This window comes from Bombus vosnesenskii, unplaced genomic scaffold (assembly GCF_011952255.1).
Source record: "Bombus vosnesenskii isolate JDL3184/JDL3185 unplaced genomic scaffold, Bvos_JDL3184-5_v1.1 scf7180000013273, whole genome shotgun sequence".
In the NCBI taxonomy this organism is placed as follows: Eukaryota; Metazoa; Arthropoda; class Insecta; order Hymenoptera; family Apidae; genus Bombus; species Bombus vosnesenskii.
The window spans coordinates 1,155,887-1,178,514 of NW_022882931.1; the positions used below are offsets into that span (position 1 = coordinate 1,155,887).

Consider the following 22,628-nt stretch of genomic DNA (forward strand, 5'->3'; position numbering starts at 1 on the left):
CCTACCGGGTATACCGCACACGTATACACCGACGAACGCACGCAAACACAGATAAGCGAGCGCAGTCGCGCGTCATCGTCGTCGTCGTCGTCGTCGTAGTCGTCGTCCTCGTCGTCGTCGTAGTCGTCGTCGTCGTCGTCGTCGTCGTCGTCGTCGTCATCGTCGTCATCGTCGTCGTCGTCGTCGTCGTCGTCGTAGTCGTCGTCGTCGTCTGTTGGTGCGCGAAGAGAGGGCTGCGATTCGAGCTGAAGGAAGAGAAGAGAAACCGAAGAGGAAGAGGAACGAGCTGCCAGCAGAAAGAAAGGGGTGGGCCGCGAAGGGTTTTAACGAGGATGAGCGAGATAAACCCAACTCCGACTCCGTTTCGCTTTATCCACCCACGCTTTCTTTCTTTCTCCTACCTTTCCTTTGCACCCTTGTTTCTCATCTAACTCGGATCTCTCTCTTCTTTTCTCTTACGTTCCATCGGTTTGTCTTTCTTTGCCTGCGTTTTCCCAACGCACCCTCTGCCTCGATCCTCTTCATTCTTCTTCACGCAGCGTTTCCTCTATCCTCTTGTCCCTCTAGATTTATCCTTTATCTTCGTTCTGCCTCGATCAACGACTTCGTTCCTCCTTCCTCCGTATCTCTTTGTCCGTTCTCGCTTTGTTCTTGTCTTCTCTCCGCGTGATTCTTTCTCTTCATTGTTCATCGACTCTTTCGTAGTTTCTACACTTTCCAAACTCTCGGGTCGTATTTACGAATCGTACGACGACTTGCCAAAATAAAAAAGAGATAGTCAAGTTCCTTCCTCTCACGGATTTTTGGTGCGGGAGCCAAGGGGGATTTTTCTTTCGAATCTCCGTGGAACTCTGCGGAATTTCTTAGACAGCCAGAGCGTTTCTGCGATACTCGTGCTTCGTTTACCTTTTTCTTTTTTCTTCGCATAATCTGGTGTTGTCTTATTGGTTGATATACAATGTTATTAAAAATAGTAGAAATCTCTAGTTGCAACAGAATACGTTTGAAGAAAATCGGAGAGAATGACTGGAAAGAGATTGATGACGCAACTCATGCAACTTCACCCGCTGTGTTCTAATCAACGGAGTTATCGATTAATAAACCAACATCTTCGATATATCGACCGGCGGTTTAATTAACTTCGCTTCGATCTGGTCGATTTTGCCACTAGGTAGAGCCGACGCTACGATGATTTGTACAGACGCGTATTTAAACCGAGATATCACGTACCTCCCATTCATGCGATATTAATATTTCCATTGATACTTATATTTCAGCCATTGTTCCGGGACAAAAGGAGACCGTATTATTTGTCGTAACGATATTTTTGTCAAAGTTATTTTTTGGCTGTCGAACGATGCCTAGAAACGTCGACCACCCACTGTATAAATTCCTGTCATCGTTGTCAACGTCCGTGGTATCTGTTCTCTATTTTCTTTTTCCCCCAATACAATCCCCGATAGCGAACGCAATAAAAGAATTCGCATTCGTGCTTCGCAAGCAGTTGAATTTGGTTCGGTTAATTGTCGAACGTTTCACTGTCGAGCTGTCATTGTTAATTAGGCTAATCGTTTGCCACGAGAAAGAATTTATGTTATGTAATCGATATACCGCGATGCTCGGCAGTCGCATCTCCTAGAACATTAATTAGGTGTACAATCAATAATTTAGCAAGCATTCTTCGCGACTCAGCTCGGCGAGAAAAGCAAGACACGGTATGTATCATCGTCGCGCGAACTTTAATTAACGCGTGTGGCCAGAACAGCGTGGACCAGCGTCGTCTTCGTCACGCTTTCCTCTTACCAGCGGCGTCGAAATGATCGAAGAATTGTCAGATCGTAAAAGGGTCGAAGCCGATCGCGCGTCACGTCCTCGCTGCGTGTCTAATGAAATGAATCAACCGGGTGGCATTACACGCGCGATTTTCTGTCCCATCGAAATCACTTTCTATCTTCGCCTGACAACGAGGTTCCATCGTGTACTCTTTGCTTTCCGGAGGAACGAACCATAAGTGTTTTAATCGTTCAAAAAGAACAACTTCGATAGTGCTTGTCACAATAGATACTATAGCTAGCAATTAGCTTTTTTTCGTAGTAAAAGAAGAAACGATTTCCGTACACCGACTATCACAGTTTTTTTTTTTTTTTTCTAAAAGGATGTTACTATACCCTGTAAGAAAAATATAAAAGCAGAATGTTATATAAACATAGACTGGCAAATGTTTTCTTAAAAAATTATAAGAAAAAGATGACATAACAATGGACTGTTCTTTCGTAGCATGAAAAATAAAGGCAGATTGGCGGCATTATATCAACTCTATCTGAAAGTGTTTAAACGTAGCAAATGGACTAACGAGGTAAATTTTTTGTTGGATTAACGCTGGATTAATTCTTGTTACATAAATTTTTGTTTTATAGCGTTTCATATTCTCCATGGAAAATTTAATCCCACGAACTTGAAACTGGAAATTTTGTAACACGAGTATATTTCACGCGCGGTGGAAGAATTTATTAAGAACATAGAGGACGTATCGATTAGTCTTGATGAACGTTGGCGAAACTGAAAACTTATCGGGGATATCAAAATACAGCGTACATATTCGCACGATATCGTTACATGTTGCGCAAGTATTGTTGCGGTAGACGAAAAAGGTGAAAAATGAATGGAGAAAGCGCAAGAGGAACGCCTCGGAGCGAAGCTGGTTGTCAATCAACCCTCTCTCCCTTGCCAAATTACTGTCAAACGCAATTAGAATTGACATGGTGAGCCGAGGCTAAACCAGAATCGCGAGGCAAACCCTCGTTAACGATTTCAACCCTGAGGCCCATCCTCGGTCGCTATTTTCTCTTCCGCCACTAATTAATACACCTCTCTCACGCGTGCGTCAATTTTACTGTTTCGCTTTGCTCCGAACCCTCTTTCGCTAACCTTTGCTCTCTATCAAGCTAGAAGCTTGGAATATCAAATTTTCATAACCGAAAGGACCGAAATTTTTTAAAGACTGAAAATATCCAAAGAGAGAGAAAGAGAGAGAAGGGGCGCATAAGTCACGCTTATGTAAAGCAGAGAAATCATTAGAAAATTATTATATTAATGATTCTCTAAGAAGTGAAATCATCTGGTGGTGTCGCTAAATATCGTAATTTACCAATATAGCGAATAACTGACTGTTCAACTATTCTGCAAAGTAACTGACTGTTCAAATATTCTGCAAAGTATACGCTTGCAATAAATAATTTGTAACTTCTATGTAATTTCCAGGTTGGTTTTGAAATTTTACTATCGCAATCGTCACTGTCGTGTCTCGTTACAGTGGAAATGAAATTTCAAGATCTTTCGTATTACCCGTATAATATATTCATCAAAAATTTTCTATGAACGTTCAAATATTTTAGCGTAGATCGGTATATTGAACTTTGTAGAAATGCGAAGTTCTGATCGATTAATCGTCCCCTTGATACGCTAGATTAATCGTTACGTCCCACGTGAAACCAGTAGGTGTCCTAATACTTACAAACAAGAGTATACGCAAGATTAACGAGTTCCTTTAAAGTATTCAGTTTTGCCATGCAAAATTGTATTCAAATTCCAGTTTGGAGGCTCGCAGAGAAGTTGCCGGCCGACAGAGGACAGAGAAATAGAGAAACCAGTCTGCGAGCTGGAAGAATACCGAATGTCGAGTGTTATTAATGCACGTGTCTAACGGCACTCCTGTCCGCGCGGTCGTTTTGCAATCACTGTTGATACTCGACGGTCTGTCGCACCGATACCGAATGGAAAAAAAAACTGTACCCTTCTCTCCATCAAACGCGTTCTACAGCGGCGAACATAGTCGAAATATGATCGACATTCATTAATCTCGAACGTTCCCATTCACCCCCTCCGTAACGAGTTCACCTTTCGCACAAAGAGTAGCAACAACCCTCGACGTCGCGGATGCGCGAAGTTAGCGACGCGATTAAAGCACGTCTTCGACAATTTCGACGAGCAGAAGAAGCGTCGACCTCCCCTTTGTTCGCGTTATACCCGACTTTATCCGAATTTATTTACGCAATAAAAGTCTATGGACCCAGGAGGATTTCTCTCGGCGGGAAAAATAAAGAAAAAGGAAGAAAATCTCGATCCATTCGTTTCGTTTTCGCGGCACCTCCGCTCTGTTCTTACCACTTTTTTATTCGAATGGAACGATCCAGCACTCGGCGAGGCGATGATATATATTAAAGAGATGCTTTTTGGCAATAAACAATCGCGCTCTGCGGCCGCAGGCAGTTAGCAGGAGCATTAGGGTGAATTATTCCGGCCACCCAGCGTAAAAAGTCTCATGAATCACGGGAATCATGGGCTTTTTGCCCTCTCTGGCATAGGATCTTGTTTCTCGTCGTGTGGAAGCCCGAAACTACGCATTTCATTTTGTAGACACAAAGATTTCCAGCGTGTTTCGCCCACTCGAACAATTTCGCCGATAATAGATACGTAATTGAAAACCATTAGGGATAATGGAAAACAATTAGATACAACGCCGCTCATAAATATCCGGATGCTTTGGTTAATACCTAGTAACAGTATGTGAATTTTCCCATAGCGTGTAAATTAATGAGAAATTAATAATAATTAAAGGCTTAGCTTATTGCGCTTATCGCGTTTCCCATCTTGTCGATTTAACCGTAATTTTAACGTAACTGAAATACATCTATACGATAGCGTATTACGACAGGCATACATCTGAATAATCTAATGAAGAAGCTCTAAGAATGACAACGGTTATAAGGATTATACGAATCATTCGATTCGCGCATTGAGTCGCAAATATCTTCAAAGGCGACAGCTGCAATTGCGGCAAACGCGAGGGGGTAGTAGCGTGCCCTTACCCTCGACTCGAACACACTCGCGGTAAAAAACAGAGCGCATTTACGAAGACCGAGGAGAGGCACACGTACGTGGACACGGTAGCGGGGCCATCGTTCATTCGAATTACCCAGAGACGGTTCTTTTTCATTACGGTAAGAGCCGATTGCATTTTTTTACGTCCCTCTGCGACACAGGGGGTGTCCAATCTGGAGAATCATGTGGAAGGAGGGCCATCTAATCACGTGTTCCTGGCAATCGTGTCCCGCGTCCGCCCTCCATGGCTTCGCGACCCCTCCATCTTGGACACAATCCTACCAGAGAAAGAGGAGAGAGGCCGACGAAGGGATGTCCCTTCTATTCGAGAACCGTAGGGACACGGCCTCCACCTTCTTTTCCATTCTTTTTACTCTTCCACCTTTCTCCTTCTCCGCGTTCTTCTCTTCTCCTTTTTCTTCTTTCTATCGGCGCAAATCGCCCTTTCACCATTCCGAGGGCGCTTCCTCGATCGTGCTTAGCGTAGGTTGGCGTAATTAAACCGCGATTGAAAATTAATCATCGCGGATCGATTTCGTGCATCGCCGTCCCGCGAAACGGTAAAAAGAAGTTCGTCCGCACGAGCCGGTGGCTCAAGGTCTCCTTTGATGTAACCGCGAATCAACCTAACGCCAACCGTTGCTTCCCTCTCGTTCTCGCTATCCTGTCGTGCGTGTAAGCCGCTTACGCTAATTATCTCGTGGTTGGCAAATCATTATTTTCGCGTCCCGCCGAATCGTTTTTCCCTGCTCGCTCTCTGCATCGCGGTACACCATCGTCTTCGACCTTCTTGAACTTCGTCTCCGCCTGACCCTTCGAACGTAAGAGGATCTTTTGGAAGATTTACGACGAGCTACGGAGCGAGCAATAGTCCTCGGAATTATTTGTATCGTAGTCGCGACCGCGAGAACGTTCCGATAAATCTGCTTGCAAGATGACGCCGTTCGAACCGGCAAAATCAAAGAGATGGATGTTTTATCATCGATACAATTCGAATGAATTCTAAATTCTCTATCTTGGCTGCGATTTCAGCTCTTCTTCATTTACCACGTATATTTGAACGTTTGACGGAGCACGTGGAAGGGACACCAGCCTCCTCGCAGACTCACCATTTCCAAGAAAGTTCCCCGCAATTACCGATCAGACCACCGATCGGACCACCAAAGAACAAGACGAAATTAAAAATCCTGCAATCCGCGCTTCCGTGTCCCTCGAGGAAGGAGACGCCAACGGGGATGAAGAAGACTTAAAAATCCCAGGATCCCGGTGCCACTTACCCGGATCGGAGCACGGGTGCGCCAGCGTAAATTGTCAGCCAGGACAATTCGACGAAATCACCGATCAGCGGAGCTCCTTATTTCGACTGGAAGCGAATGGCCGTTGAACGGTTCACGAGCAAAAGAATTAAAGGCTCGCGCTGGTCAACCAGTTCTTTCTTCCTCTTTTTCTCCTAACCGATTCCCTTGGCGCAGACGGTCGAGGCAAGCAGCCAGCCAACTTCCTCTTCGTTCCTCCTCCCTCCCCCCCAGCAGGAAATCCCAATAATCCACGATGAGACACAGATTGAGTCTCCCAGAGACGGCGGAGAGAGAGAGAGAGAGGGAGGAAAAGAGAAAAAAAAAGAATCGAGCAGGAGAAGCGGTCGACGAGGCAAAGCGAGGCTCGGATAAGAGGGCTGGCGTAACGGGAGAAGAAAATTGGAATCCTTCCGGGACGGAGGATGATAAAATTGCGGATGGCCAGGTGTTACCGTAATCCGGATTGAGACGGACCGTCCGAGAGAGCTACGCGCACATACACCTGCACCACTTTGTACGGAACCCTATACGTTTTCTTGTTCCCGCGTGATTCACGTTCCTTTCTGGCCACGTGGATTAGAATCGTCTCGGTTTCCCGAGAAAGAGACGTTCCTGTAACTTCAACGAACGCTACGAAGGGGGTCGCGCTTTGCCAAACTACGCTTCTAGCGGCCGCTGGCTTTGGCTTAAACCAGTTTACACCGTGCGCGGGTTAACTTGCTCCGCTCCTGGAAATTGTGGCTGCGCGTACTGCGGTAGACTAGTTTCACAAGATGAAAACTTTCCAGGAGCTGAATCGAGCGTTGCAATCGATTCCTCGCGTTGCGAGTGGAATTGTACGAAATTTCAGGGAAATTGGCCGAAAAAGTTTCACATAATTCGCGTAATATCTGTAAACTTTGTATCTCTAATTTCATATTCCTTCCCCTCTTTCTTCTTCTTTTAAACTTTCTGCTTTTTTCTTATCCTACGTCGCTCCGCTTTTCCATACTTCTCATGCTTTTTTGCCCCTCCCTTCTCATTTCATTTCCTTCTTTATTTTCTCCCCTTCCCATGCTATTTTCTACTTATTTTAACTTGTTCCTAATGTAGGCGAAATATTTTTGCGTCTCGTTTGCTTATTCAATGACGCTAAAGGAAAAGAAGACAGTTCGTTGCGATGGTCCCCGGCCTCTTCTCAGATCGTTATCAAAGCAAACTGGTACGAGGCGTGGAACGTTAATTCCAAGGGAACTTACATATTACACTACCGGTACATAAATCCTGGACCCCTTCCACGTGGAGGGGATAGAGAAAAAGGACAGCGATACGCGCGTCGATTTAAAAAGACGCGATCTCATTCGGGTCGCTAACGGGCGGCGATTATTCGGATCCAGCTGCGGAGGACGAGCAAACGGCAGGACAGCGCGAGCAGCGATCGTAATTTGTTTCCAGATCGTATCTTCAAAGTAGGTCTGCGTCGATAGGGGAGGAACTATTCTCGCGGAACAAACGGCGGAACGTTCTCCACATGGTTGTACAGGAAATCTAGAAATTCGTGGAAAAATTCCAAAATACAATCCTTGATCGACAAAGACAGAATAATTATAATCGAAACTGTATCCTTTTGTCTTTGATTAATCTGTCGTTCGAGATGTCGAAATCGCTGCCTTAAGAAACCAATTGCTATATCTGAAAAACCGCCACGCTGCTGCCTATCCAGAAAAAGATCCTGAAAAGAAGTGGAAATAAATTCGCAATAAAACTGTCCACGAGGCGGTGGACCAGGCAGGCTCGAGCGTGTATAGCCTTTTCGCGAACGAAGCAGCAGGATCAGGACCATGGTCCTGTATCGTATATCGCACATATCGCATCGAAGGATCGGTGTAAGCCGGTAGCAGTCAGTTCTCTCCCCGAGTCCGAAGGCAGCAGCAGCAACAGCAGCAACAGCAGCAACACCACCGCCACACTCGATGCGCACAATTAATATCGGGCCGTATCTCTGATCTCTCATTATTACCTGGTGGTTGCCGGTGTGTGAGGGTGTAGCCGTTCCCGCAGGAACGAGCCTCTCGAATGTTCAGCCACGGCTGTGTTGGTACCGGCTACCGTACACCCCGGGACACCAGAGTCGGCCATGCATCACCCTAACGAGCCGGGCATCGCGTGCCGATCTGTATTAAGGATTTATAATCCTCCGGACGCAGGAGAACTCCTAATGTCCTGGCTGAGCGGGAGATATTTGCCTATAGGCTCGCACGATCGCGCTGGACGCTTCCTTCGGCCACGGGGAATCACCGTGTGCCCCTCTTCAAACAAATAGGCACACCCACGAAGACTTTTTTATTCCTTTTCTACGATTTTTCGTGTTTCTCCTCCTTTTCGACTTTTTGCTCAGTGGTAGCGTAACGATATTCGATGAAGACGTCTTGCTCCTTCGAACGACGCAAAATGAGATTCTTTCGTCGATCGAGTCGCTCGCAGGATCAACTCTACCGAGATTGATCGTTCGATTTCCGAAGAATTAGACGCTGATACTAAAATTAAGATGTATTCAGAAAATGGAGTGTGCCTCGGTTGTTTGCCTCTTGACTAATTCGATTCGCCGTACGGTTGTCCGACGATATCGATTCGTAAGAGCAAAAAGGACGATGGTGATCGTCTCTGGTACCTCGTCGAAGTACTTGGTCGATCATCAACGCCCGACAGATACATTGAAAAACGTCTTCCTCCTTCTCGAGTCCCGGAATAAGGTTCTTCCGTCGATTCTTCCAACGTCAGGCGATTATTCGATCATCAATTTTTAGGAATGCAACGTACGATCTTCCGATATCCTCTTGAATCTGAAAACGCACGGCTGGCTAGTACCTTCCGACAGGTAGATTGTCTCTGCCTAAACACATATTAATTAGACTCGCCGCCAGCAGGAAGACATAACTCGTTGAGGGATGAGCGAAGGATGACGTGGTCGCGGTGCAGTTTCCGAGTGTCGTGTTACGTCTAGGTGTGTGCCGTTTCCTCGGCTACCCCACTCGGTCTTGTGGGTCCGCGATCCAGGGGCCTGGTGGAGCAGGGAGGATCCGCGGGTGGCCCCAACCCGGCTACGGGATCGTAGGCACCGTACGTGGGCTCGGAAGAAACCGAGCACGACGCTACCGGCGCATTAATAACACTGGTAGCCGGTCATATGTTAAACGTCCACCCTGTTATGCACGCCGCTACTGCCACCGTCGGTGGGTCAGATCCACGGGAGGGGCAGGAAAAAGGAAGGGGGAGAGGGCAGGATGCCGTAGGTACGTTTTACCTACAGCGACGTGCTCCTCCGCGCAACGTGGTCGCGGTGCAGATCACTTTCTACGTATCTACCTGCACCCCTCTTCCGCTTTGATTCCAGCCACTTTTTTTCCATTTTCGTCGAGACTTTGACTAAAACTTTGTCATCCCTTCGCAGACCAGATATTTCGCTATGCGAAGATCGCAGGCGAAGGACGCGATAAGTCACGTTCCTCGCTTCTCATGGGAAAGCAATTTTAGAGTTCAAACATGTTGTCTCGATCCCACGTCGAAACTTCTCGTCGCGTTCGATTTTCCGATTAAATGTTGAAATATATAAATATTTCAACCCCTTTGTGTATTTGATAAATATTAATAACATCGGTTATACGTAAACTTCTCTAAAATACACCGAACTAGTAAAAAGAATATAGAATCAAGCTAATATTAGGATACAGAGTAGTTGAAGTTCGCAACCGTAGATCGTGATTGTCTGTTCCAGGTACCGATACATGTGGAAGAGGTACGGGGATCAACATCCAAACATCTGTTCCTGGGATTCCTACTATTCAGAGAAATAAAAATGAAGCCAAGGATACATCCGGTGTATTCGTTCTTCAACGTTGCAGTTGATACGGATGGCCAAGGACGTCTTACGAATTAATCAAACGGTGTTTGACCATCAACGTGTGATTAGTGTCGCTATTATTGTGATCCGTCCAACGAACGAGATCGACGAACAGTTATCATTACCGGGGGATCCACGATTATCATTATCAACGGCGCGGCAAACGAGAGCTGCCGGTTGAATAATTCATACGCCACTCACGACTCGTCCGTTTCTCTTTCTCTCTTCCACTGGCTTTTTTTTCTTTTTCTTTTCGGTGGGTTCCGCGGCCGCAAATGAGAGAAAGTACGTACAAATGAGAGGCCCGAGACGTCGTGCCGTAGTGACTATACGCATCGTTATAAATCAACCATGTGCGAGGATAAATCGTGATGTTACCACGCTGTTTTGTCGTTCGTTCGCGTTTCCTCTCGCATTGTCTTTCCCGTTTTCCCTCGTCATTCGCGAATCTCGCCGACTATTTCGTCGAAATAACGACTCTCTCGATACGCGACGCCAAGCCAATTCCAAACAGCGACACTTAAAAAAGGAACAGACCGAGAAATTTGTTCTCGGTGATCTTTCTATGACGTTCTTTGGATTATTTAAAAGGCTGACTCGTTCTTTCGTTCATAATAAATTTTATAAGCGTGAAAGAATTGTTATCGGCACGCGTGATAAAGCGTTTCTTAAAAAAAAAATCGAGAATCTCTCTGTTCGTTAAAATAAGAGTGAGGTCAGAACGTAAAAATTCGAGGACCACGACGCGGTTAGGAAAAAAACTAGTAGCAACTGCGATCTTTCGAGAGGATGGCGTTAAAATAAATTGAAAATTGGAGAAGAAACAGGTAAAATCGGAGAGAACGTGCCTCTGACGGTTTATTTCTGTTCTACCTGCTGGCTTCTTCCCCTTTCTGACGTTTTCTCGTTAATTATTCCAAGCGTGCGCGTATGCCACTGGAATATACGCGATCGTAGATATACGCCCGCGTCTCTTGCGCAGCGTGACGCTCGTTCGTGAAACAGAGACGACTACGCGGCGGAGGAAAAATCGCGATTTTGCGTAGATTGAGACGGTTGGGTGAATAAAGTATCGGCGAAAACACGCTTGGTCTTGATTTATTCTCCCCGAGATCCCTTTGGCCTCGACCATTTGCTGTAATTCCCAAGATTTTGAAGACTTTAACCGGAGGAAGGTCTTTCGAAGAGGAGAAAATATTCTCTCCAAGGTAAGTTAGTAATTCGAAGATGTCTAGCTCGGTGTCGGAACTGTCTTAGGCGTGAGCGGGTCAGAAATAATTAATAGTCACGGTCGAATCGCATTTTGGAAGAACGGTGGACATTCCTGGACCCCCCGAGCTCCTTGGATCCAGCAACATAAATAACGGAAGACGGAACCCGCGGTGGGTCCTCACGCACCAGGAGGAGTCCTTAAAATCCGACGTGCTCCTCCCTCGATTAATTGCAGTAGATCCCTCCCCGCCACGATTAACTTCGCCATATTTCCTGGCATTCCTGATACGGTGCATTCTGTTCCGATTGTGCCTCGTTCGTTTTATATTTTTTTTACTTTTATCCCTTTTTCCTTTTCTTTTCCTCTTTTTATTTTTTTTTCTTTTTTTTTTTTTTTTGTCCAACAATCGTACATTAAACTGTGCAATAATGCAATAACAAGGAGGTAAAGGGAAAATATCACGATACAGGCTATAAATTGGATATAAAATTGATGTCAAACAGACGCAGAAACGCATACAGCGCTCGGAGCAAATGTTATTTTTCACCTGACATTGGTAGCATTATCATAGAAGGGGGGCAGCTTCCAAGAATTGCCGGAAGTATCGTCGAATGTACCGATGTCTCGGCGTTCTTTGCAGCTGAATGGAGAGCGGAAGTCGGTAAATTTATGTCTGGAATTCGTTTACATGCACGCGCATCCGTTTGGTCGTTTCGAGCAGATAAGGAGGAAACCAGAAAGGAAGCTGTCTGCTGACAATAGGGAATTCCATAACGTTTCTCGAAATATTTATCGCGAAACAAAACAAAATATCACGTATTTTCAATTTAGAGAAAGAATCTTATTTCATCGAAATTTTTTCCAAGTAATTTTGAAAGAATTCCGATACCAACTACTCTGCCGCTTGTTCCTTAGGAATTTTTCAATATTGTCGTAACATTTCGGTGCAGCAACGAAGCGGATGAGTGCGTGGAAAGTCCATGTACCAACAGGCGGAAATAAATCGTCGGTGGTTAATAAGCTGACGCGTTGTCTTTCTGATTTATGTAGCCCGACGCCTCCTCTTCGGCCAGTAAATTGCTACACGCATATATGCGTGTACGGCCGGCGTAAACGCGTCCTGTAAGGACAACACGGCGGGGGACATGCGGAACGTGATCAGGACACCGGTATCCTGGAAGCTGTTACGTTGACACGATCCGGTTAGCATCGTAAATAACGGTAGATCGATATCTGATATAAACGTGTATACGTACCGATGACAGTTTTTGATTTAAGGAAATTCTGTCGCACCAATTAACCGTACGCCAATCGTTTATTTCTCGAGCTTCTTCGTTTCGCTGCTTTCTACTGGTTTATTAATAGTCGTTCGATTCGCCATATCTGACAGCGAAATCTATGACTCTATTTGCACGAAATTTCTCCCAATTTCGCGTACGCGTTCGATTTCGATTGTAAATACTTTAAGCGCGAACAACAGAGAGATTTTGATTATTAAAACCGATTAACAGACTGGATCGATTATCGAAACACCGATTAATGGGACATTTGGAGATGGATGTTTGTAAGAAAAATTGTAATATAAAAATAGAATGCGTTAAATTCTTGGTAAGCGTAACTTATTTTTTACTATTAGTATCTATAAAATAGTTCGAAGTAAATGATCTTCTATCGTATGAAAACCGTAGATTTGAATCTATATCGACGATTATACTTGTTAAACCAAATCTCGAAGGAAATAAGAAGAACAACCGGCCTACTCTTCGAACACACAGCGTAATCTATTTTAACCCGGCGCAGACAATCGTTAACCGTGAAATTAATAACTCTCCATATTTCACGGTTTTATCTACACATCCCCCATTTATTAGCTGTGCAAGAAGTCACGGGGTGCATCGGAGGTTAATCAACTTAACGAGTTTGTTGATGGACTACCCCGGTGGACTTCGATAAGTTCGCTAATGGCTCGCACGATGCTCCTTCGCCACGGTCAATTAAGTCTATAGAAACGTTTCCGTATCTTTGAGTCTACGGCAGACTATCTCCGAAGACTTTCCAAGGGTCTACGAAGCCCTACGTTAATTGCTTAATTGGCAGTAGCCGAGGATAAGAGTTATCGAGAAGCAACTCTAAAATCGACATCGCTAAAATTATAACAAAAGTCCACGTGTACGAAAAACAGAACTAACACGAACGAACCTCGATGCTTGCTACGATCGGTTCAACGATCGACATCCGGGACGTTCTTAAACCAAGAATCCTTACCTTTAATTCTTTATTTGACAATAGCCAAAAATAAGAATTACGAGTAACCTATCCAAAAGTAGACACAGCTAGTATCGTATGAAAATTTCGTGAATACGAAACAGAGCAAACAACGAGATCCGATCGCAGTGTATCGATCGTACCATTGATATTCGAGGCCATGAGCCAGCAGACGCGGTGATCAGGCTGGTTCCTCACTGGCACCGAGTCGAAGGTGTCGATAATTGCTTAATTGACGGCGGTCGTCGATAACCATCGGCTGCGAATGGTAACTATAATAAGGTAAGACTCAGGAAATAAAGCGAGAAAGACGTAACCATGAGAACGAAAAGAAGGGATCCACGTCGTCGTATCGATGGCCCCAAAGAGACGAGGTGCGTACACGGCTGACGTGTCTTTTCTCCAGATGAACAAGGCCTCGTTGTGGAAAGGTGTCTAGAGCAAAGAACCTCGAGATCTCTTTCCTTTTCTTCCCTCTTATTCCGAGTTCCTCGTAGCCTTCTACGTCGATGTCCTTCTTCCCGTTCCTCTCCATCTGTTCTTAGTCGTTCTCCATCTACATCCTATCTCGCGTTCCTCGTCTTCCTCGTAGTCGTTATCGTTCACCTTCGTTCTTCGCCGCGCCTCCTCGTTGTATCTGGAGGGGCAACCAGAGAAGAGATATTAGAGATGCCAGATAGCTTTATTAAAGGTGAGACGATGCCAACGAGTCGGTCGCTTTGATCACACGAATTATCCTGACTCCTCCACTCCGTTCTTTGCCTCGCGACGTAACCGCGTCGTGGTCCTATTCGTTTTCTAGCTTGTTTCGTGCAGAAACGCGCCGAGTAGGCCTGATTATTTCACGCTGCCTTTTCTTAAGCTTCGAGTACTCGCTTTGACTTCTTGCTTCCATTATCGATGTTCAGATAATCTCGTTATTAGATCACGCGCGTATCTACAAGCACACGGTCGAGATTTCGACACATCTTCAAGTGATCGCGCATCATCCAATATAATTCATTTACATCCTCGTTCATGGGTATTGAGACACTTATCAAATGAAAATCACTTATCAAATGAAACAAAGATAAATTTAAAAAAACAGTACCATTATCTTCCTCTGCTTTTTAATTCATGGAATTGACCAATGTAACTTCTGACCACTGACTAATATTCAATCTGCTGACACTCAATCACTGACAATAATATTGTCGACAATTTGCTGTAACAAAATGAATCCTCTTCTTTTCTTCTTCTGGTCCTTTCCCTTCTGTGATTCCAGTTACCGAGGCTCGATTTTGGATGCTCTCACAGGAGCAAACAGCCAGCGATCAGACTTGAGAACGATCAATGTAAGTGGAATACTTTCTTCGAAAATGTTCGATGATGATTTCGACAGCCTCGCAGCACCGTCAGTAACACTGAAGCGTCCTTAAACCGAGAACGATCCACTCGAGCGTCTAAACACTTAAATCGTTTTTTGCCACTCGGAGCGTTCCTAATTTAATCGGAGGCGTGTCCGGAGATCTGATCGTGGTATTTATGTCCACGCACCATTGTCCGCGCGTCATCGCCATTACGGATATCGCCTATAACGTTCACCTCACGTTCATGTCCGTCTGGGTGTCAGAATCCTCGACGAAATTAGATCCGCTCCGTTTCACGTGTTTTCGTCCTCCTTCCCAGCCGCGGTTAATTATGCCACGTTATCGCGCCAAACCTGTTCACCTGATACGTAATCCTGCTTTCGTCTAATATTATCAGTCGCACGCTAGATCCTACAAAGTCGCGATTGAAACTCTTCGCGGAGCTCAAAGTCGCATGGAATAGATTAACGAGCCCAGTAGACTTCGATATGGTCTATCTGTTTGCATATCGTTCGCGAACATGTTCGTAAAATACAGTTTTCCGAGTTCGTTAACAGCAATATAGACATACGCGTAAATTGAGAAATTTTCTGAAAGAAGAATCCGTAAGAGAAAACGATAAAACGAGTGGTTTTTAATTTTAATATAAATACTATCGTTCGAATGGATAATCGAAGACTACAGAAAAAAAACGTGATAAGTACGTATCATTTTGCGACTGAAGGAGAGATATTTTGACAGAAACTAGCCAGAAATGAAAAGAAGAAGAAATGGAAGAAATACGATCGACGTTTAATCAACGTTTCGTAGAAACAAACAAAGATACAACAGTGGAGACATAATATTTCCAAAATTACATTTCGCGCTTTCCTTAACTCCTTTGCTTTTCGTTTTCAACTTCCTAATCTTTTTTCTCGATCCCCTTTCCACCTCCTCTACGACCGCGTTTCCATCCCTTGTCTTCTCGACGATGCCGCGCACCGATCGTTTCGTGGCTCGAATTGTGCTGCCTCGCCTCGCAGTCTGACAGCCGGCACGTCATTACACGATGACTCGACGATCGTGAGATACGTCGAGAAACAGAGACCATGCGCGAAGAAAGAGAAAGATCGACCGGGAAAGGAAGGAGGAGAGCGGATGATAGGTATGGCATGCACGAAGTTCGGTTCCTTCGAGACTGCAGAGGAGAAGGAACTCGAAAAACGCACGTCGTAAGCGTGATACCTGAGGAGCGTTCAGGAAGAGCGCCCTTTACAGCGTTCGTGTGTCAATAAGATTATCGCGCAATTAATGCACGATCACGAGACGAAGGGACACAATTAATGTCCCTTGCAGCGAAGTACGCTCTTTTTCTTCGACTTTCTTTCGTGTCGTTCGATGACATCGATGTTTTGACGTCTTATTAACCAGGCCTTTTAAAACGTTCCTGATCATCGCGTAAACGTATTTTAATACGGTAGAACGGTAGGACAGCGAGAGTAGAAAAATCGTTAACTAAGACGTTAGAAACGCAGATCGAATTAAAGGGAAGCCGACCATTTCACCGACCCAACTTGAGATATCCTCTGGTATTCTTAAATTACATAGATTTTACAGCGAAATTGTTAATATTTGGAAACTTCGTACCTTCGTCATCGTATAAAATATCAAGTCAAATGATATTTCCATGGGTACTCAAGTTTTTCGAATTTTAATTTTATGTTAATTTTGTCTTTGTTTTCCAATAAAGGTAATTATTTTACGAACCGATATGAAACACGCGCTAATGCAATTTCTTTACATAAAAATGAAAAAGGATAGTTAGACGTGTAATTCGAAGCGTCCAAAGAATTTTATTTCGTTTACGAGAGGCAGTGTACAAGTGATCTTGCGAAGTCATCGGCTACCTGGCTGAAACTTCGCACGGAGCCAGCCACGAGGTGCGAAGCAGGTAAGCCAATCAAAACATCTTATTAGGAAAACAAAATGAGAAGAGGCAAAGGATAAGAAATATCCACGACGTAACCTCCTGTTATTCGAAAGGATTTTCTATGAATAAATCGTCGAATATATTGAAAAAAAAGCTTCAATTGCGAAAGTGCTGTTCGAGTAACAGGCAGAAGGGAAACTTTGTGATTTCGTGTTTTCCCCCAGACATTTTCCAATGATAATTACGAGTCGGAGTAATCAACGATCAACGCTTCTCAAAGTTCTTTCTCCACGTTGAGGAGCAGACGTGGCTGACATGGAAACTTGGCGAATGATAGCGAAAACTGCTGAGACCTGTTAATCGACGAAACTTTGAGGAACTGCAGAAACTGCGACGAAGAGCATCAGAAGATAAGACAGCTGGACATTTTCGTGAATTAATTACATCGCTGATGAGAACCCGATGCCCTCTACGTATTAATCATTGACGCTTCGTCTTATCGCCTGTTTCTTCAGACGCGTGCGCTTTTAAATAAAAAAGACGAGAGAAGAGAAGAAGAAAAGGCGAATATAGTCGTTGTAAAATCTTCTTTAGAAAGTTTCACCGATATAAGTTCCTGCTTGGGCGTGTCGTAATTTACAGCCAGCGTTATCGATACCCGTGACTTGTACGTTAATTCCTGGACGTAGGAACTAGGAAAAATTTCGCGAAAGATACGAGTTAAATCCTTGAAAGTTCGGGAAAGTTTGCGAACTGCCCTCGGGACGATCGAAGCGAGAGGAATCATACGAAAAACCAGCAGCGTGGAATGTTGAAAAATAACGAAAATGGAGTCGCGTGGGAAACGGGACGAGGAACAGAGCTGAAAGATCCTGAAACGATCCGGGAAGAGAACATCTGTGAAAGAAGCTGGAAGAGGAAGAAGGAAGAAGAGTGGTGGCAGAGGCCGTGTTACTCGATGAAACTGGAGGCAGTTTGCTACATCCAGCAGGTTCGTATTTTCTCTCTTCTTGCGAACGTTACTAATTAATTACTGTGATTAATCAGAAAAGTTCGTAATTAGAAAGTTTCTTGGCGAAATTAAAATGGCGGGGAGTGACGGAGCGAATAGTCTCGAGCTGCTTGCTGCTCTGCCCTCCGGGCTGCCGTGGTCCAAGACCAACATCGCGAGAGTTTCCAATAAACTCATTAATTAAGGTGGATCGCCTCGCAGCGTTCGCAAGGAAAAGGGCGAGGATGTGGAACATGATAAAAAGGATCGGGGATCGGTTCGCAATGGATGTCTCGAGCTTGTTCGCGTTCGCCAACGACTCTGTTTATTTTTAACAACTTTGCTCTAGACTCGAGTACTCTACGAACTTTCTTCCATGTTATCATTATTCTTATTAAAAGCATCGAGACTAAGAACGATGCTCCGTTCCGCAAACACCTTTGTAATTACCTATTTTTTCATCGTATATTAATAATAATATAAATAATAGCAACAATACTAATTACATCAGTAACATCCTTTGGTAGAGTTAATTAGATACAAATACCAAGAAAGCAGAATTAAATTACTATATGCATTTAACGCGGAATTAGTATCGAGCCATAGCTCAAAGGACGTATCCTACGACTTTCGTTTGATTTTTTAAGCAAAATGATAAACTGCCAAGAAAATGTAGCAGATGACAGAAGGAATAATTGGAGTAATATTACAATAATTTTGAGGAACGAGCAGTGACGAAATAGGGACGGAAAGGGTAACTAATGATCGATCTAGCTTGGCAGAAAAATTCTTTCGAAGCTTCAGAATTTTGTTAAAAACGACTCGAGCTCGAACATATATCGTCGCAACGACCGCATATTCTTTGTTCGTTTATTTATTTACTCACGTGTGAAAGGATGTCGTGGTTAAACAGAAGCGTTCTCGTGACACGCGAGAGTCTCCACCTCGGTCATTGCTTTTGCACCGGCAGAGAATTCGGTGGTTAAACGTAGTCACGCGATTTTCAGCCCTTGGCGACGTTCGAACCGCTTAGATGAACCGGATGTTAATTCAAAAGTTTCTTCAATAAATTAGAAAGAAAAAGGAAAAATCAATTAACAATTGCAACGAGTGTAAAAGAGATACCGAAGAGCAGAACGGTTAACTCGCTCTAATTAGTCGTTCTATAGCGTTTCGAAATTCACCTTTTATTTTCTCCATGATCCGCGTTAAAATCTCTGCGCTCTGTTCACCATCGACTTTATCAAAAATGTTTGAATAGACGAATTTGAAAGTTAGCGTAGGCGGATACAAAGAGTGGAAATGCAAATGCAGCTTGTCACCGTGCAACAGGCCAGTTGGCTGCCTCTGATAGCTCGTATCGTTCTGACCAGCCAAGTCGGCTCCCATTCTTTTCCTTCTGTCGCGTCATTTTCCCAGGATTTTCAACCGTTGCGCGTTACAACGCGCGTTTCATTAAATAATATCATAAACGACATGGAAACAGGTCTCTTTCGATTAAAAAAAATGTACGCGTCTACCATCGATCCAGTAACATCGATATTAGAAAACGATCAACATAGATAGACTTCTAATGTTATTTTCCTGTAGTTTTCAGATTAATAAAATAAAAAATAGAGAAGATAGAAGTAAGTGAGAATTTTAGTGAAACGTAGTTTATCATACGTTATCTTCATCACGAGTCGAAGAAGATCAAGTGGAGCGTGCAAGATTGATCTTTCGATTAGCTTTTGCATTGACAGATCGGTTTCGTGGAGGCTGTTGGATCATTTTTTAAGTTGATCCTGGCGACCATGCGGGAGGGTGCAATGAAATCACGTCGCACCCCTAGAGGGACATACGAACGGAGTTGTCTCTCGATCCACCCTTCATCGCTGCCACCCTTCTGACCGCAGATTGAAATTCTTAGGCTCTCCACCGACCGCGACTAGGGTCCAAACGAACTCGTTTACCCTTCGAGATTTCGTTATTTAGCATCGCGAATCCACCAGCCGTGGCTGGACGCTAATACCATTTGACTTAGTTTGTACTCACCCCGTTACAAGGCTAATTAAATTTTTCGCATGCAATCACGGACAAATAAAGTATATACAGAGTCCTCCACTTCGATTCTCTAATAATAATAGCGAGGGAACCTGTTGTATCGTTCAGCGTGTTGTATGAATTTTCAGATAGATCAATGGACGAAGAGCACAGAGAAAAAAGTCCATTTTTCGCAAGTCCATTTTTCTTAATTTCTTGATTTCGAACAACCAAAGATAAGATTCGCAAATACAAGTTTCTCGAAAGAAGGGTAAATATTATTTTCTTATGGATGCTCGTTTATTTGAAACGACGATAAAGTAACCATAGAAGACTATGCAAGCAACTCGCTATGACAAGTTGCCTAATGAAAACAACTTAATCGGAAACCGGATTTTCAGACACGATGAAACTTACAGGCGGCTACATCGGTTAACTTTAGCAGATGAAAGGTGTAGATTAAGAAAGTCGTATTTTTACAACGAAAATACCTTCGACGAAGCAAGGAAGATCGAAAAACGAAAGAAAGAGTGACATTTTCGAAGGCAACAATGTCGCGCGAGCGGAAAAGAGATTCGGTCACTTTCCTTCCATTTTGCTTCTCCCGATTGCATCGTTACTTTTGTTCGCTGTACACGTTGTTGCGCGAATGATTTGCGGGGCCACCGGCGCGTTTTAATTTTGGGATATTGGTAGCATTAAGCCCGTGAATACGCCTGATAGTCGGTCTCTGGTACGCGCTCCTCTCATCCACAGGGTGTGTACGAAATATGCTTTCACGGAAGCCACGCAAGTTCGCGGAAAACCCGAATGAACGTCAGATTAGAACTGTCGCGGAAAGCGTTTGCTGCTCTACACCTTTCTCATCGCGGGAAGCATTTGTAGCCGCTTTGTGTTCACGGGTTTGTGAAACGCGAATGAATTCACATTGCCATTGTGTTTTCCATTAAAGCAGTCTGGCCAAGAAATGGAATCAAGACGACTTCTGCAAATAGAAAGTATAATAAGACGCTTGATATTAATATTCTAGAAAATGAGAAGGAAATTTTACGCACGTTCGTTCGACGGACGTTACAGGTTTTCTAGACACCCCGTGTATAGATTATAGTAGGTCGTAGTTCGGGAACGTATCTGCCCCTTGTGCGACGAGATTTCATTCGGGGCTTGGGCTGAGATCTTTTAATTTGAGGCCAAATTCCTCTCGAGGATGAAATGCGGGGAGCCGCCGAAGTGGTCGTATTGCAAGAAGGGTGGCACGTCTGATGGTTGTTTGCTACCCAACCCCGTGCACCGTTCGAATTCTAAAACACCCCTGTTTATGGGAGCTTTCTTCGTCGATACCGCTGGTTTTGATCTCGTTCAAGCTTTTCGTCGTTCTCGACCGACAGTGGACGACACAAATCGCTATGGAGGTTGAAAATTGTTACGTCATGGTAATATAGGTGCTGCTGGGTGTAAGTCAATTAATGAAACACCTTAGTTTAACGTAAGTAATATTAGTTTGCACAACTGATACTTTTTTAATCTTTAGGAGAGTGACAAAAGCACATATTTTAAATCAAACGAAGAATTGGCTAAAAACGTATTCAATTTTAAAATTATCTTTCTGCAAAAAGCAAATAATGTAGTTTGTCGTGTTTTTTTACCTATGATCTGCAATTCGGATTCTGAATATTTTTATTTATATTACGTCGATTTTCAGCTCGCTGTATCTGTATATATTTCTGTTACGCCAATTAAAAGCAACGCTTCAACTACAGATTCACGGGTGTTACGTGTTAAAATACAGAAATTACAAATATCGGGGTAGAAACTACCGAGAGACCAGTGCGAGCGTCGGTGTCCTTAAAATAAGTATCGATAAACGTCGCGGTAAAATAGAAAGTAAAATCCTTGCGACCGCATTCCTGGAGGCCTGGTGCGAGCAGAGGAAAGAAAAATATGAGAAGAGGTCCTCATAGGTGGCCCCGTGGCCTCACACTTTGCCAGCATCGCCTACGACTTCGCTTACACTCCTGCAGGTGCGTTAAGACTCGTAATATATTGCGCCAAGCCAGCCGCTTTTTGGCATAATGAAATAACGAACACTTTGTATTCTTCCATTTCGTTTCTCGTCCCGATCTTAACGACGCAAAGTTAATAAGACTCTGACCAACTTTCGACCAACGCAACTTGTACGATGGAATTCGGGAATTCTAATGAAAAGCACAGTTTAAAGACGAAAACTGGTAGTCGAGTGAGAAGATATTACAGCTATAGAAGGGTTAAAATGTGATGCAAAGACAATATAAGCGTGGGCTACTTCTTACAGTATTCAAATAGGGTTACTCGAGTCGGTAGGATATTTGGGTTAAGCAACAAGCAATTTATAATTCGTCAAATTCACTTATGGACAATTGTTGTGCGATCTACCTTTCGAAAATATATTCGAATCGACAATCGTAGCTTTTTCTCAGGATACTACTTCTACTCGTCAAAAGCTAAGAAGCTATTTGCATAGACGCTATCACTTTGAAATTATCGTTCACCATCGAAGAGAATCCGCGATTTTTTCTCACAATTTTCTTACGCAACACTGAAAGATACGAAAATGCACATAACGTAGAGAATATGCAAAATATATAAAATATTCAAATAATAATCGCACGCGAAGTTAAAAGTCGAATTTTAAGACGAGCCGACTCAAACAACTTTAGCATACGTTGGTCTGGGAAGAAAAGACACGCGAAATATTGCACGTGTCATTGTCGAATAAAGTTTCGACACCGACTACTGGTTTCAAACAAAGATCCTTCGCTGCGAATTTGTAGACAGAGGCGG

General features: G+C 43.9%; 1 protein-coding gene across 1 annotated transcript in view; it reads left to right on the forward strand.

The window, feature by feature from the left end:
- The window catches only part of LOC117231750 (transcription factor Sox-2-like), a 117,190-nt gene extending 106,045 nt beyond the window's left edge, over positions 1–11,145 (forward strand). Inside the window, exon 3 of the mRNA XM_033490455.1 lies at positions 9,934–11,145. Within this exon, the coding sequence (XP_033346346.1) occupies positions 9,934–10,012 (79 nt within the window). The 3' untranslated portion in view covers positions 10,013–11,145. The remainder of the gene's footprint in view (positions 1–9,933) is intronic.
- Positions 11,146–22,628: the final 11,483 nt, after the last annotated feature.